The 17364-nt window shown below is 45.4% G+C and overlaps 1 protein-coding gene across 16 annotated transcripts in view; it reads left to right on the top strand.

The window, feature by feature from the left end:
* DOCK7 (dedicator of cytokinesis 7) overlaps window positions 1–14943 on the top strand; it is a 109828-nt gene extending 94885 nt beyond the window's left edge. For 5 of the 16 annotated variants that reach the window (XM_061469623.1, XM_061469622.1, XM_061469613.1 and 2 more), the window contains 9 exons: window positions 729–860; window positions 1836–1850; window positions 7445–7570; window positions 8870–8959; window positions 9336–9572; window positions 10551–10694; window positions 11550–11656; window positions 12700–12867; window positions 14406–14943. In XM_061469623.1, the coding sequence (XP_061325607.1) occupies window positions 729–860; window positions 1836–1850; window positions 7445–7570; window positions 8870–8959; window positions 9336–9572; window positions 10551–10694; window positions 11550–11656; window positions 12700–12867; window positions 14406–14448 (1062 nt within the window). In that variant the 3' untranslated portion in view covers window positions 14449–14943. Of the gene's footprint in view, window positions 1–728; window positions 861–1835; window positions 1851–3501; window positions 4442–7435; window positions 7571–8869; window positions 8960–9335; window positions 9573–10550; window positions 10695–11549; window positions 11657–12699; window positions 12868–14405 lie in introns of those variants that run through there. The other 11 variants (XM_061469619.1, XM_061469616.1, XM_061469615.1 and 8 more) reach the window with 4 other exon arrangements.
* The last annotated feature ends 2421 nt before the right edge of the window (window positions 14944–17364 follow it).

The following is a 17364-nucleotide window of genomic DNA, read 5'->3' as shown; positions in this document are numbered from 1 at the left end:
CATCAACACTGCACATTTGGAAGCTCACAATAGTAAAGAAAGGACGTAATGTTTTTCCTCCTCTTCAACAAGAGTGGGTTGAGAGCTCTGTGTGAGCAGTGTTAATGGGCTGGTAGCAGCGTATCCATCAGAAACCAAGGAATGCAGGTGAATCATTTCCCACAGCACAATATGAAATGTCATTTGGTGGGGTTAAGCACAAGCAGCAACAACTCCAGGGCTCAGACCTAGAATCCCTGCTGTGGGCTGGCTAAGCCATGGGATGCAGTGTCTCTGCCTGCGATGAGCTGGAACCCCTCTGCTAGAGACATCCTATGGAAACTCCATAAGGCCCATCACATGAAGTGCTAAAAGTAGATGCAGAAATCACTTAGGTTGAAGGTGTGCCTGTACTGTGCACTTAAGCTTCTGTATTTAATTCTCATAGATTTTATTAGGATTCTGTTTAGCCTGTTGTGCTCTTGTGCACATATCCATCCAAAATATCCCAGGTTTGATTCCAGTGATAATCATATTTGGTAGTAGCAATGTGTAACGCAGTAGCCTCTTGATTTCAGGGGTAACTGAGTGTTTTATTCCATTCATGTGCTTGTATATTGTAAGAAAAGATGCCAATTATATCACAGTGGTATCTAAGCCACCTTTTCACTTTTATACTTTAATGCAGATAGTATGTGTTATTCTTGCTGTTGATTTGATGGAGCAATTGATGGACCTTCTTTTTGTAGGCTGGCATGTATGAAGCAGTTAATGAGGTTTACAAAGTCCTTATTCCTATTCATGAAGCTAATAGAGATGCCAAGAAGCTCTCTACTATTCATGGTAAACTCCAAGAAGCATTCAGCAAGATTGTGCACCAGGTAATGGTCTGAATTTTCAGCTGCAGTGTGAATTGTAAAGACCCTTCCTTCAAATGCTCAGTGCAAATAAAACCTGTCTATTAAGGAGAGCATTTTAATCAGATTACATGAGAATTGTCAGATGGTGATCCACAGTAAATGCAAAGATTGCTAGCAGGATTTTTTTCTCTCTGGACATTTAACATGAGAGAACATCGTATACCAAGAAATGTCCAAGAGTTAAAAATCCCAATCATTGGCCACTTTATCCTTTCAGATGCTATTTTAAACTGTTTTGCATGCTGGGAAAAACTACTGTATCTTGCCTTTAGCTGGTAGGTAATGTTGGGGTTTTGTTGTTCTGTTCATTTGGTGGCTAAATAATTGAAGGAACTTTTCTAAGCTTAGATGGTGCAAAATCCACCAGCTGAGGTGCTGAGCGTTTCATGAGAGACATCAGAAGTTACCAAACCTCACGAAGCTCAACAGACCTCAGCTAGGCAGGAGAGGAGAGCACTTGGCAAGCTTCAAGAAGCAGATGTTCTCTTCTAGGAGAGGCCTGTTGGGTGCATGCCTTTCTGTCAGGGCAGGCAAGCACTCAGCAAACCCTCCTCCAGTACATGCCAATGCTGCTCCAAGCCCCCAGCCCCAGTCAGCTTCTGGTCATGGACTGCCGGGTGCATTGTTGGTGTGGTTACCCCTAAGCTGCCATCAGCTCCTCAGTAGATGTTGATCAGTTCATTGATTTCATAGGATGCAGCTGAGGGTCTGGGGGTTTTGTTCTGGCATTGCTGGGTTCCTGAGGTTAAATGAACCAACAGAGGACAGCCATTGGGTGTACTTCTGGGCCAGAAAAGGGCATTGTGGATGCATGATGACTTGTAATCGTTGAAACCATTTGAGGTTTGTGATACCTTACATTGATGGTCGTGTTTTGGCCTTTGAAACTCTTTCTTTGGTTTCTGTGACATGCGCTTTTTACTTTTTATCACACAGAGTACTGGCTGGGAGGTAGGTAACTCCATTTTAGTTAGTAAAGAGCACTAATAGATTTTTCAGATGACTCACGCCAACGCTTGCCCACATGTGCTAGTTGTGGGTATTTCTGTTGCTGTCTGCTGTTAAAACAATTCATTAACCAAAGAAATACCAATAAACCGATTGTGGTTGTAGGAAATTCTTCATGAGAAGCTGTAGGTAGTGCATGGATGCTGATGTGTTCCACTAATGAGGTTCTTTGGTGAATGAGCCACTGTATCATCACTAGTTTGTTTTTATAATATGTTTATATTTCTTTTCATCAGCATTGACACAGAATATCATCCCTTCATGCCATATTTTCACCCCACCCACAGGGGTCGATTTAAGCACTAATGCTCAGAGGTACTGAAACACAGAGCTGGTTTACTGCATACACAGACCGTATCGCAGAGAAGAGGCTGCTTCATTCTGTTCATTTAAGAACAATCAATTTGTTGTGTAGCTGTTTATCTGGCAGTAAAATAGCTCAGTTGTGTTAACTGGAGTCGGTTTGCCCGCTGTTTTCTCTGTGGAGGCTGTTTGCTCACATTTCTACAACATACACCATGAGAACCACATGTTTGGATTATAAAATAGACAATGTGGTCAGCTTCATCCACATTCATCCACAGAATCATGGAGTGGTTTGGGAGGGACCTCTGAAGGTCATCTGGTCCAACTCTCCTGCTGAAGCAAGGCCACTTTGATCAGGCTGCCCAGGACTACGTCCAGACAGCTTTGAACATCTCCAAGGCTGGAGAATGCACACAGCAGTTTGGTAACTTGGGCCCTAGTGCAGTCGACGCAGTGGGTACATGAACACTGAGAGGTCTCAGAAGACATTTAAAATGTTTGTGAATATGATGTTATTTGCTTGGCGTTCAGCTGTCCAGTTTACCTCTGCTTTCTGTGAATCGGGCAACTCAGCGTGGGCCACCTCACTCCAGGTTTCCACCCCAGGGAGCATTTAAGCCCACCCTTATTAAACCAAGACCGAGAATGAAGTTCTCTTTCATTGTGTGACTTAAACCATTTGGGCTGGTGATGTCTAAACATCGGTTTTAACTCTGGCCTGGCAAGAAATGCAGTTCATCAGCTTAAAAGTAAACCCTGACACTTAAGGGCTGGCCCTGTAAGTAGTGTACATGTTCCTCTGAAAGGTCCCAGCAGATGAGGCAGCACAGCGAGCCAGAGTACGTGTTGCACGAGTGTTCAATACGTGTTCAATAGCCAACAAATGTGAAGGCCTGTGAGCATCTCTTTTGATTAGTCTGCCCCTAAATCGACCCCTGAAGAAAATCCTGTCATTGGTTATGATGCTAACACCACTCGGTCATGTTTTACTGCATGGTAAAAGACACCCATGGTTTCAGTTCTCGTCTGTCATCGTGCTCCTTCATTGCCACACTTCTTCTGATCTTTGTGCTTTGTAGCTTTCAGATTTGTTGCATGTTTTGCCTTTTCTCCGTGTTTTAAATATTTTAATTGATGCTGGCCCTTTTTTATTTTCAAGTTGATTTGCTGCCAAGTTGCTGCTTGTTTGTTGTTTGGAATTTCCCTAATTAAAGACTTTCTGTTTTCTCCTCTCTCGCCCTGGTTGCTGACCCTCCTCCCCACTCTTACTATTGTCTGTTGTGGTAAGTTCCTACTTGTGGAATTTTCTTTTTTGTTTTTCCCCTTTCTCTTTTCCCCTTTTTGTTTTGTTTTTTTTTTTGTTTGTTTTACACTGTGGAAACCCCAATTTCATTTTGCCAAAGAGCTCTGCCAACACCAGGACTACCCCTTCGTATGGCAAGGAACGTAGTGTTGCCAACTACAAGCACTGATGCGTTTCTGATACCTGCTTCAACATACCAAGCGGTGGGGCTTGCTGCTTGTGTGTTTGTTCATTGAGTAAATGCTGAGTTAATTCTTTCTGCTTGCTTTCCACTTAGGAAAGTTGTTAGGAAAAATCTTTCCATGCTATGCCATGAGAATTGAAACATGCTTTTTAAAGTGTGCAGGGTGAGGTTGCCATTGAGCAGCAGGACTCCAGGAGCTGGTACTTTCAAAAGATCAGTATTAGAAGACTTGTAATAGTTGGCAACACTGCAAAAGACCTTAAAATTCAGCAAAAAAATCACCATGCTCAGCTTGGTAAAGGTGGTTGGATTTCACATTCTGCCCAGTGTGTATGGAGGAGTTACTTTTATTCCTACATACTTGGGCTGGCTCTGCCTTCTGTGTTGGTCTTGGTGAAGAAAGCAGACACAATCACGCTTGCGTCTGGCTTTTTCAACCCTTTGTTGGCAAAGCTTTTTGTGTGCGTGCAAGAGACGACTCTCAAACTGTATTCCCAGCAATTTTGAAAGGTATTTACCATGCATAATAACAAATCATGAACCCTCATACATCATGGTGGCTGTTACCTGCTCTGCCGGTTCTGTGATGGCTATTCAGTGTTCACCTTCATTCTCTTCTCCTCACAAAGACCTATTATTTTTTTCATAAAATAATAGGAGATTAAATGCTTTTAATAATTTCTCCCTCGTATCTGCATTTGTAGCTCTTTTCAGAAACCAGACCATGGAGTATTTTTAAGTTACTTGTTTTCTCTCCATCCTGTGATAAGAGTTTGCTATTGGCTAATTTCAAAGATCCTAGTTCAGAGCCATCCCATGTTCTTAACGCCAGGCATGAAACTGAGCTCTCCTCATCTCAGGGAACTGACAGCTATAAAATGTCTATGCGAGGTATGGAATGGCCCCCAGGTGTTTGCTCTCCCAAAGGAGTTTGTTTCCATCCCCTCGCTTCCAGGTTTCATCCCTCAACATGAGTCCCATACATTTCATGGCTGATGGATCCAGGGGAGAGATGCTTCTGTTGCCTTAGGGGCTAACCAGTGCTTCTCACTGTCTGCTTTTCTCCTTGGGATCCTTATGATGGCTGAGTTTTAGCAAGTAGATTTATCAGGAAAAGCCAGCGCATCTGATCTTCATGATGATGAAACAAGTACCTAAGTTGGGATCTGCCTTCACACAGAGGCACTGAATCTCACCAGGCTTCCCTGCTGCTGCCATTCCTGGGACTTCCCAATGCCCCATTACTCTGATTTTATGCTTTTAGTAAATGCCACCAGAACTTCTTGTTAATTTATGCTGATCAACAGAGAGCATTTTCTTCCTCCCTCCTCGTTTTTACAGCAACATAAATGAGCACTGCCTGTAACAAATAGCTGCCTGGGCAGATGCCCATGTGTCAGACACCTTCTAGGGACCTGGTTCTGCAAATGCTTCCTACCCTGAAAGTCACTTGCCAAGCAGGCAGGAAAAAGCACATGAATTAGAAGAGCAGCAGTGTGTCCTCTGCTGGGGCCTGCCCTGTGCCCATGGGTTGGGGCAGGATCCCACCAACTTCCACAGGGAGCGTTCCCAAGCCCCATGTAAGGTCTGGGGAATTGTTTCATGTGGCAGTTCTCCTTAAGGCAGACATGATGCTAGCTTGGGAAGTGCTTTGGGAAAGGAGCCCTGGAATCGCAGCCTGTAACATTGAATGGAAATAAATAGCAGAGGAAGCTGAAAATGCTGGGCCTGGAGGGATTTTAGTGTAGGTAACTGTGGCTTTGAAAAGGTAGTGATGAGTGAATTAAGGATTCAATAGGCTGCTCATTCCTGTGTGAGTCCAGAGAAATGGGCATTGGAGAAAGACAGGGAATCCAGGGAAACAGCAGCCAGATGTGGCCAGATGGGCACTTCCAGTAATAGCTCTGCAGCTGGGGCTCATACCCTGGGAGGTGCTCCCGGGGTTGGCTGTGGTCTGAGGAAACCCTGTAGGCTATGCTGGCAGGTGGAGCTGGATAGAAGCCCCTCTCTGGAGGAGGGATGCTCAGTGGGACAGGCTGGAGCAGGGGCCCAAGGAGCCACCTGTGCCACATTAAGCATATCAGCATCTCTGGGTGCACCTCCTTTTCTTAAACTGGAGCATGTGTCTACACTTTTACCAGAGCAGGGCTGATGGATTGGTGTCTGTGGATGTCCCATAGTAAAGCCAAGATGTGACCTGTATGTATTAAGCAAGGCTGCTGCTGGCTCTGGTCACTTCAGGCTTCACTTCCACATCAGAGAGGGGCATTGGAGAGCTTTGCCCTCTTGAACGTGCTTGGGGTGAGCAGCAGCCCTCACCCCAAAAAGGCAGTGTGTCCATCTGGCTGTGCCTTGGGTGAAGGGGGCTGAGCATCAGTGTGCTCCAGGCCAGGAGAAGGCAGTGGCTTGCTGTGACAGTGCTTTTTCCAGCCTCTACACATTCCCTGAGGGGTTTTCTTCTTTAGTTTGGCTCATTTATCCTCTTCGCCTTCCATAGATCACATTCACCATCACCACAAGAGATCAGTTTTGCCATAGCAAAATACCAAACAAAAACTAATGGTCCACAGCAGCCAGGACATCTGTAAGTGCTGTTTGAAACCAAACACCAGCCCAGATTCAGAAACATTGAGCATTAAATACTACCTCACACTTTATGTCACGAGAGTAAAGGTGAACATTCCCAGTGTTTCTTGCTGAAAGGCGTTTCTGGTCTGTGCATGTGGCGTGAGTTGTTTTAACAAACCCAAAGGTGTGATGTATTTGTAAAGCATTTCTCTTCTCTCTCTTTCTTTTTAATCAGATTTTCTTCGTTACTTTCCCAGCAAAAGTCTCTCTTCTCTCTCTCCTTTTGTTGCATTTCTGGGCCAAATTCACCACTGGCTCAAAGGGAAGCAGGTACATGATACAGTGGATTGCATCTGCTTTCGCCAGGAGTGACTTCGGCCCTCTTTACTAGACATTAGATACTAGAAGAGAACGTAACACCTTCCAGTTGACATGCTGTTTACAAAGCACTTGCGTGTGTGTGTGAGTGAACTGGACATTGACTTCGGCCCAATCCTGCAATTACTCCGGAGTGGATTACGGGGGCTCTGGTGTGGGAATTGTCAGGGATACCCGTGTCTAAGATCCTCCCTGCCTGCTGCAACTGGGCTTCCCTGTGCCTACAGGCTGCCAAAAGGTTGATCAGGCATTGGAACAGGCTGCCCAGGGAAGCGGTGGAGTCACCATCCCTGGAAGAGCTCAAAACCATGGACATGAGCCCCTCAGTGTCACGGGTCAGTGGTGGCCTTGGCAGCGCTGCGGTAATGGTTGGACTGGATGCTCTTAAAGGTCTTTTCCAGCCTCATGGATTGTGATTCTGTGAAAGGGCTGCAGAGGATTTGGAGAGCCTGAAATAACCACCCAAACGAAGGGGTCTGCCTTTGTTCCTCAGAGGCGTTTGACACCTCCAGGCTTCTGGGGTGGGAGAAGTCATTGCAGGGTTGGGCTCATGGTCGTAACTGATCCATATGATTTCATGTGAGTTACAACCTCATTGCGGTGTTGCTGCTAAACGCATTCATGCTGAGTTCCAGGTGTGGTTTTCTTTCCCTTCTTTCTCTCTGTTTTTTTTCCTTGGTTTATTTGATTTCTTTTTCATTTTGCATAAGTTCAGGAGCGTGCCTGCAGCCGTGCTTGGGGGTACTCCTGTCTCCACACTGAAATAACCTCTTGTTTCTCCAAACCTAGGATGGAAAGAGGATGTTTGGCACCTACTTCCGGGTTGGTTTTTATGGAACTAAATTTGGAGACCTGGACGAGCAAGAGTTTGTTTACAAGGAGCCTGCCATAACAAAGTTAGCTGAGATTTCCCATAGGCTCGAGGTGAGATGATCGTGTCTGTGCGTTGCACTTGGACCGCTTTGCATCACTTCCTTGCATTGCCAACCTACAGGAAGTGGTGGAAATGGAAGCTGCTGGGCAAAACCAGCCCCTTGCAGCTGATGCAGGGCTGAGCTCAGAGAAACAGCCTCTTGGCAATACAGTTTGCAGAGCCCATGCAGTGACCCAGAGCTGATGCTTCCTGTCCTCTTGCCAGTGCCACCTCTGCAGGAGGCAGGAGGAATGCAGGGAGAGGTTTCCCTGATCTTGCAGCAAGAGCTGCAGACCTACTGTGACCATTGGAGGGTTTGTGGTGTATTATACAGTGTTTGCATTTCCCTTCTGCCACCTGGTGTAAGTTGGGATGCCTTTCGGGAGCTGATGCTCAGAAAGTATTGCATTCTGCTGTCATTGTGGTGCCTTCACATCATGTTCCTCTACTGATGGGACATCAGGCCCTCTAAGGTGCCTGAATTTCAGAGCCGCTGAGGTGGGACATCACAGGTCTGAAGTGTGTTTCAGTTGTGAACAAGTAAAGGCAGCTCTGTTAATAGAAATGGGGCTTGAGTGCAGCTCCTGGTACCACCGGTGATCATCTGTACCACGCACCAGTCAGCCTGTCCTGGTTCTGTGCCAGCTAACCTGTGTCTAGACAATGTCCTAGCACAGTCTGGGGTACATCACAGGCCAGAGAGTGTTCCCAGTGAGCACAGTGCACTGATGAGGCCATTCCCAGTGGGAGAGGAAGAGCGTTCAGCAGCATGGGTCTGGTCCATGCCATGTTAGGGCCAAAGGGCAGAGTGGGCCCTGTTTCCCTGTTTTATTTGCTGTGATAGATCCAGTGTCCTGTTGTTGCTCACAACAGTTCAGCTGCTGTCACGTTGTCTGAGGTTTAAGCACATGAGACTGAGTTCAGAACCTGGCCGTTCCCCCAGCTCAGCAAAGCCGTGCTCTGATGCGGCACCTCGTTCCCGGCGGATCCCACTCTGACCCCAGTGAGCTCACAGACACCCAGCGAGCTCAAATGGCTTGTTCAGAGCCATGCAGCCTCTGTGTGTGCAGCTGGAAGGCTCCCGAGTTCTCCTGCCTTCCAGGGCATTAGGCTTGTTTTTTCCTGTTGCCCCTGGAATGTGATTGATTCAGTTCTCCTGGGTTCAGCAGATCACATTCAGCCTCAGCACTGACACTGTTGAAGGCTTGTGGAGCTTCACCTCCCCTGAATATGCCTTTGTCTCTGCAACCCCCATCTCTCATGGCTGCATTTGATGTTTTCTTTCAATGCTTTCTTGCTCTTGATTGTAGGGATTTTATGGAGAACGGTTTGGGGAAGACGTGCTTGAAGTGATTAAGGACTCAAACCCTGTGGACAAATGTAAACTAGATCCTAACAAGGTAAGAACACGCATACACGTTCAGAGAAGTAGAACAGGTCCTGAATGTATGCAAACGTAATGGGGCGCATCCAGAACAAGGGGCAATGGCTTTGAACTGACAGAGGAGAGACTGAGATGAGATCTTAGGCAGAAGCTCTTCCCTGTGAGGGCATTTGAAGACCGTGAGGGAAGAGGGGCAGTGAAGTGTATCTCTTGCAGTCCAGAAACTGCTGAGCCCTGTCAATGGGAGAGTGATTTTTCCGAGTTATTCCAGAGGTGTCTTCAAGAGGGAAGAGATCAAGCTGGGTTATTGCGCTGCTTAATGTCGGAGGGCAGGAGTCAGCTCTTCTCTGGGCCCTGCCCCTCACCGTGCACACTCGGGCTCCTCCCTGCAGGCCTACATTCAGATAACCTACGTGGAGCCCTACTTCGACACGTACGAGATGAAGGACAGGATAACGTACTTCGACAAGAACTACAACCTGCGGCGCTTCATGTACTGCACCCCCTTCACGCTGGACGGGCGCGCTCACGGCGAGCTGCACGAGCAGTTCAAGCGCAAAACCATCCTGACCACGTCCCACGCCTTCCCTTACATCAAAACCAGGATCAACGTCATTCACAAAGAGGAGGTGAGGCCTGAGCTCTCAGGGGCTTGAAGGGAAGTGTTGCACATCACTGAAGGAGGTGGATGCTGCTGAAACCCGTGCGTGATGTACTGTTGTGACAGTAACACGGATGGGTCCTCCTGGCCATCACTGACCTACCTTTTACATCTCTCTCAAAGATGCAGGAGTTGAGCTGAGTGAGAGCAGACAGCTCCATCGCGAGCTGCTCAGGCTGTTCACTGCAGGGACTGTGTGAGGTGTCCCTGCCCATGGCAGGGGGTTGGAACTGGATGATCTGAAGGTCCTTTCCAACCCAAACCATTCTGTGATTCTATGACTGTGCATGAGACTCCTCAGTTTGAGTTTAAAAATGCCTTGTTTCTTGAACTTTTCCCTGTTCCTATTCAACCTAAAGAAAACCCAGACCAATTTAGTAATGCAGCATGACCTGCCACCTCTTTCACTAGCATGTCCAGACCACAGTGGCTGGTCTATGCAGGAGCCCTGGTGAGCTTTGTAGTGATGCATGTTACTCCCTTCCACTCTGCTTGAACAGTGTGTCCTTTGCTCTGTGTTGCAGCTCACTTGCATGGCCTCAGCCATGAGTGAGGTCCTGAGGGTTTATAGAGAGATTTATCCCATGGCTGTGTTAATTTTTTAAGGGAGGGATGTGATCACTCACTCAACCTGATACAAAATGCTTGGGCACTGACATAGTGCTGTAACCCTGGGCAGTTGGTCGCAGTTGGCACAAGTCCGTCTCCCCAGAAGCAATCTCAGAAAGCTCTTGAGCACCCAGATGTAGGAACACATTTAAAAGTCAAATTTTGCCTTCATGTTCCCAAACCAAGACTGAGGTGATGCATTCCTGAAGTGCTGCTGTCAGTCTTATTGGTGTCTTCCACCACTTCAGCGTGCCTCCCCAAAGTGACCTTGGTGTCTCTGAAGTCTATGGTTGGCAGTCTCAACCATAACAATTCTCTATTCTGGCTACTTGCTTAGATCATTTTGACACCCATTGAAGTTGCCATAGAGGACATGCAGAAGAAAACACAGGAATTAGCTTTTGCAACCCACCAAGACCCTGCGGACCCAAAGATGCTTCAGATGGTGCTGCAAGGATCAGTAGGTACCACAGTAAATCAGGTGAGCATCGCTGAGTTGGAGACACTGGGGTAGTACGTATCTCTCAATGTAGCGGATGTTCAGCATTGGGCATTATTCCTAAATTACCTTTTTCTCCCCATTCAATGTATGGGATGTGTTTAAGGTCACTGGTAGGTTTAGACCAGCTGCTGTCAGTGACTTTGTCATTTAAGAGTCCTGGAAATGTAATTAGGTCTGAAAAGTGGTTGCAAAGAGACAGCCCTCCCTCAGTTACCTGCTCCTTCCTGGCATTCACAGTTGGTTCTGCCTGCTTCTCTTCCCATAAAAACCCCAAACAACCCCAAACCAAAATGTTTTACTGCTTTCCCTTTGGTTAGCCAGGCTCCGGTGGGTGGAAATAACATTGTGTCCTGTTGTGGGTTATGAGCAAAGTGGAAAGCAAAAGTAGTGAATGGAGAAAAACTGAGGAAAAAGTGATGGGGAATGAGCAAAGCTTTGCTAATGCACAAGCTGGAAAATAGGAATCAGCTGGAGCTTAAAGTTCTGGCTTGAGTTTGCAGTGCTGGCAAATACTTCCATAGTCCGTCTGTGTTGTTTAAACTTCGCCTTAGTTGTGAGCTGAGCAAACTTTGTCAGGAGTCCTTATAAGAGAAAACAAGTGGAGAATCAGTGCGTTTTCTCACACTGCTTTCCAACAGCAGAGTTTTATTTAAAACCAAAAGAAAGCCTAAAAGAGATGCGGTTGTCACGGGGTTTGGTGATTTAGGGCACCCTGACCAGCTGTAGTTCTTCAAGGTTTAGGGGGACGTTGCATTCTATGAGTGTTTCTATGTGCAAGAAGCTTCTCCCGTGGTTGACTATGAGAAACTTACTTCTCCTCTTCTCCTCCTAAAGGGACCATTAGAAGTGGCACAAGTTTTCTTGTCTGAAATACCCAATGATCCAAAGCTCTTCAGGCATCACAATAAGCTACGGCTCTGCTTCAAAGACTTCACGAAAAGGTATGGAGTATTGTCTGCAACCTGCCTGCCTGATGCTGTTCCTCCTACCACATCAGGCAGGAACATGTTCAGTAACACAGGGAGTATCCAGAGAGCAGAGTAACTCCATCTGTCCACTTCTCATAAGCAGCTGTATCCCTCAGGTGCCCAGGTGGTTCCCTGTTTCTCTGGTGCTGCTGGTGCAGGGCTTGAGGGGCTGAAGTCATTTGGCTTTGCTATTTATCAGGAATGAATTAGTGATCACAAACGAGCTGTGAACAAGTGTTCCTGTTCCAGAAAACACAACTAGCCACTCTGGCACGGATGAACTCACAGCTTGGCAGGGTCAGGAGGAACTCCTGAATTGGCCAGGAGATGAAGTTTCCTTCTGGAGTGAATTTCTCCATACGGAGTGGAAGCCTGCTGGCAGAATTCCCTTAAGAAATGTACTGGCTGCTCATCTTCCCTCCTGATGAATGCATTGCAGTCTCATACAGCATCTTTTGCAAGCACCAAAGAATTAAATATATAGATCTAACTGAAATAAAAATGTTCCAAGCAATTAGATCCAGTGGCAACATAGTTGTCTTGTATGTGATAAATGGCATTGGTGATACAGTTCTTTTCATACCCTCTGTTTAAATTACATCCATGCAAATAGAAGAGTTCCTGGTGAACATCTCAGTCTGCTATTTATTAATCTTTTTCCTGGGGAGAGCAGTAGATCTACCCAGCTTGAAATAAATCCTCTTGGACTGAAAAGGGGCTATGTGGAGATCAGCTTTTCATTTCCCTCCAGAGAGGATATATGTAAATTGAAATAAGAAAAGGAATTGTCACTCTGGAAGTGAAATGGGAATTGGGAATATGACACTCTCCCCTTTTCCCATGGACACCAAGCGGTTTAGCTGAGTCTTTATTAGCCCAAAGACAAGACAGAGAAGGATATTCTGTGTCACCCCAGAGGAACAGAGTGATTTGGTTTTGGTCCCGTTACATGAACAGCTCTGTGGCAAGCGGGTCCTTTATTTTGTGCCCAAGTTTTACCAGCTTTCATTTCCTAGATGTGAAGATGCTCTGCGCAAGAACAAGAGCCTGATCGGTCCAGACCAAAAGGAGTATCAGCGGGAACTTGAAAGGAATTACCACCGGTTAAAGGAAGCTCTCCAACCCTTGATAAACAGAAAGATCCCACAGTTGTATAAAGCAGTGCTGCCGGTCACTTGCCACAGGTGGATATCTGATTTTACTCTTTCAGCAGAGATAAGGAGGGTGTAAAACTGGGGACTGGGGTGTCTGATCTTCCTGGTGAGCCTGTGACGTCCATTTGGTTTCAATTACGGCTCTTTTGGCCTTGTCCCCTTCTGTCCTGACTCAGAGCACATCCCCTTCCCAGCAGTTATGGCAGGTGGTGTTTGCAGTGGTTCCTTTTGCTTCTGACCTATGACAGTTTGTTTGGGTTGATTTTTGCATCCTGCATCCCGTTCTTTTTAAATTCAAAAGCACTCTCAGCACGGCAGGACTTTGACACTGGTTTGTTCCCAGTGAAACTGGGCTGAGGAGCTCCAGGGGCAGGCAGGGTGGAAAAACAGCTGGTGTCTTCCGTGCTGGAAGACTGGGAAGAGGGATCTGGGCTTTTTGGTCCTGAACATAAAACCTTGTTGGGAATGCATGTAGCAGGTCAGAGGCTGTAGTGTTGTAATCCCCTGGCACCAGCTGAAGCTGAGCAGAGAGACTTTGGGTAGATGATAGTGTCTAACAAGATTCTGGCTCCCAGAACAGGGCAGAAGTGCTTCCCAGGAGTTACCCTTTGGCTTCACAACCCCTGTCGTGTCCCCCATCAGCAGGGTAGGCTAATGCAATCCAGCAAGGCAGCTCTGGCCATTGTGGTCTCGCAGCAGGGAATGGGGTGGGGGTGTTCCTGGCACTTGATTAGCACCAAGCAGGATGGTGACAATGCTTTTAATGAGAGACCCTTGAGATTTGTGTTGATGTGGACTTCAGCTCATGTCTGTGCTGTTGGTTTAGGAGAATACAGCCCTTCCTTTGAACCTCTCCTCGTGTAAGTGGTGCTCAGAGGTAAAGAGTGATGGGGAACATAAAAACTGTTGTGAAAAGAGAAACTTGGCAAGCTTGTGTTATAAGAAGAGCAAGACTTAGTGCTGCAGGAAGAAGGAAATGGATGTTCCCAGCTCACACGGCAGTGCTTAGGGATGTTCCTGTAGCTGAATTGGATGTGTTTTTCGGTCTGCTGAACACTGCAGAAAGGTGGCCTCCCCTCATCACCCAGGTCCATGATGTTCTAAGCTCTCTTTAAGGTGCTGGTGTTCTCTGCTGCAGGCAGTTTCCAAGGGCTGGGGATGGTGGGAATACCTGTGCTTCCCTCCTCACGCAGTAGGACCCTCACACACACTTTTAGCGTGGTGATTATTTCTAACCTTGTGAAATGCAGCCTGTGCAGGGAGCCTAATACAGGTATTCCAGGCAAATTCCATGTAGAGATTTATTGGAAAGACTTGAATCAGATGTCAGTAGTGCAGATGGTTTGTGCTGCTTCTTTGTGTACCCATGAATTAAACTTTCTATCAGCAAACCTTAGGCAGTCGAATGATCCCAGATCATTCCATTCATTTGAAAAGCAAGGATTTAATGTCAGTGGACTTTCTCTGTAGAGAATCCTGGAAATCAAGTTACAGAATCATTCATCTGACGAGGCTTCTTATGTCATCATGGAAAACCTGAGCTCATCATTGTATTTTCTCTCCCTCAGAGACTCCTTCAGCAGGATGAGCCTTCGCAAAATGGATATCTAAACGAGTTAAAAACCAAAATAAGCCAAAAAAAAAAAGCACTTAATATTAAGGTTTTTGCAAAAAAAAAAAAAAAAAAAAGAGCCTTGTTATCAACGCTGGGAATCAAGGAAGTTTTATTGGGAAATAAAACTCGGACTTCATCCTGGACATCCCACCCACCTCTTCCTCCATCCAAGTGTTCAGTGGCCAAAAAGCATTCTGAATTGTCAAATGTAGACTTATCCGTGTTTGAAACACAAGCTGATGGCAGTGGTATCCAGAGTGTTGGTGATAAGCTGTAAACTTCCCTCTTTTTTAAGGCATTTTTATGACTCAAAGGTACACTAAACGCATTTACCTTTATTTATAGCATTACCTAATGTTAAATTTATTTACTTTTAGTCCATATATTTAATTTATATTAGGACCATACGCAAATGCATTTTTGAAGTTTTTAATGTAGTGATGATGGTTATTTTGATGGTACTATTAAATATGTGAATGTTTACACTTTAATTCCTGTGCATTGGACTTCAGAGCTCGCCACCCTTGGGAAAAGGTTTGGAGAAAGGTAAGTCCTGCAGTAACACTTCTTATCCAAGTGGTGATGATTTTTATTGTCCCTTTCCTTTTGCCTTTTTAACTCTGAATACGAATTGCTGCAAAGAAAAGTAATTCCATCTGTAGCCATCAGAAGAATGGAGGCACATCGTGGTACTGCTTTGCCTCCTTCAGCACCAGTGGAGTTTAAACATGACTTGTGTGTGTACATAGTCATTTCCACCAGCTAGGAACTCCAAACAGCACAGTAATCTCATAGCTTTGAACGTGCAATGCAGCTTTACAGTGGACATGCAACTAGACTGCTTTTGTGTCCATTTCTCAATTGGAAAACTAGTTTCACAGGGAAAAAGAAAGTAAGATGGTATCACAGCGCAAGTCGAAAGCTTGTGCAGAAAGCCTTTGCATTGTTACTTACATAAAGAACAACATCTGTTTTGCAGCAGTTAATGTTGGTGGCTAACACAGCTCTCCACTGGGAACATCAGGACTGGAGCTCAGTACACAGCTCCTGAATCTAGGCCTTTATACTGTAACTCTCTCTATTGAACAGCATCCCTTGGAAGAGGTGGTAGGTGATTAAACACAAGCTTATCCTCTCTCTATAAATACCTAAATATGCATACATATAAATACATACATGTATATATATGAACCCCCCAAATTTGATGAACATACTTTTATATATATAAAATATGTAAGGAAAAAAAGGGGGTTATACATGAGCTCTTAAGATAGATAGCAAACAGTTGTACATCATCACTTCCACTTTGTGAGTATTTGGCTTTTCATGGTTTTCACCTTCCATTCTAGCATACACCTTCCTGTATGTTAGAAGGTGCTGGTGCAGGGCAGTAGGATGCTCGTGCTCATAGCAGGATGATTGTACTTTATGCTGTGCAGGCTGGAAAGGCACCGTGTGTTGGATCTGCTGAGGGATGGATGGCATCCAGCAGGGACACGAGACATTTCAGAGGCTGATGGCAAAGCCCAGGGGTGTTGAAAAGGCTTTGGAAGCTCTCTGGAACCAGGGACTCTCAGACTGGAAAATATTGAGGAAGGAGAGGGTAGTTTCACAAGAGATTTATATGAAGAGGCATGCAGAATTATTTACAAAGTGGAAAAGGGGAAAAAAATCCCCATAGCCATGGAAGAATGAAATCTTAATTTACACTGGTCCTTGTATATGGTTTCTTCAGTTAGGAAAGCATCGGTTTTAATCCAGTTGTATAAATATCCTTTTATTTTACTGGATTTTACTTTTATTTTACACTATCTCCATACACCAAAGGAGTGTTTTCACTCAGTGTATTCCAGCAGATCCATGTTTTCACTGCCTGCAAAGAGCATTTCTCTCAAGCTGTGCAGGGTGACAGAATACAGCTGGGTCTCTCTCCAGTGACACCCACAGCCAGTGTATTCTGTTGAGTGTAACAGTGTTTTGTTTCCTTGGAACATTTCCTGTTCCTGAAGTTGAATGGAAAAACCTAATTCTTGGGTCAGGTGTGGAGAATCAAACTTTCATTTGCAGGCTGAAATTCAGCAACCCCCCCACTGCAGGCAGTAACAAATAGCACTTTGTGATTTGACTACCCTTGCAAGGTAAGATTACTGTTGGTTGTTGTTAATGTAGCTGTTCCTTGGTTTAAGAGCACGAAATCATGTATTATGGTGGCAGTGGTTTGGAAAAAGGAGAGGTCTTAAGAGTGTATCTGTAATGCCAGATTTTCCTCCTCTGCAGAAGATAAGTAAAGTACTACAGACACCTACTCAGCAGGACCTCATAAGCCACTCTAAATTTAGTCCAGCCTTTCTTATACTGTTTCTATTGACAGGACAAGACTGAAACACGTTAGTAATACAGCATCCCCTAGGATATGCTGCAAAAGCAGGGCCTGTACAAGAAAATCAGAGGTCCACCATAAGATGGAAAACACATTACAGATACTTTTCATGACCATTTATACTACATTATAATAAAAGACTAAAAAACTAAGGATTGCAGAATAACCTAGGCAGGGGGTTCCAGGGCTTTTCCTATAAATAAATAAGCTTGTATTTGAAAAAGTTTTAGATGCATCCAGAAGACTTGGGCATACTCACATCTTGCAGGTCTTCCCTTGTCTCTGCAGCAGTACCTCAGGTCATCCCGGCCAGCCTGGGACAGCAGAAGTGAGCTCATCCTATCTGGTGTCATATTTTAAACATTTTAAATTGTCTGCAATTTATAGGATTCAAAGATCTTAGCATCTGAAAGATGATTTGGGATTTTAACCTCTATTTATTGCCAAACATCTCACTTGGTTTTGCAATAACCCATTTCCTTTTCCTACCTTATCTCTAGTCATCAAGCACCTTCAAATTAGGACACACTGC

This window comes from Pezoporus flaviventris, unplaced genomic scaffold (genome assembly GCF_033815535.1).
Source record: "Pezoporus flaviventris isolate CSIRO_AGI_PZ_B2104156 unplaced genomic scaffold, CSIRO_AGI_Pfla_v1 ptg000059l, whole genome shotgun sequence".
NCBI lineage: Eukaryota > Metazoa > Chordata > Aves > Psittaciformes > Psittacidae > Pezoporus > Pezoporus flaviventris.
This window is presented reverse-complemented; position numbering and strand designations above follow the sequence as displayed.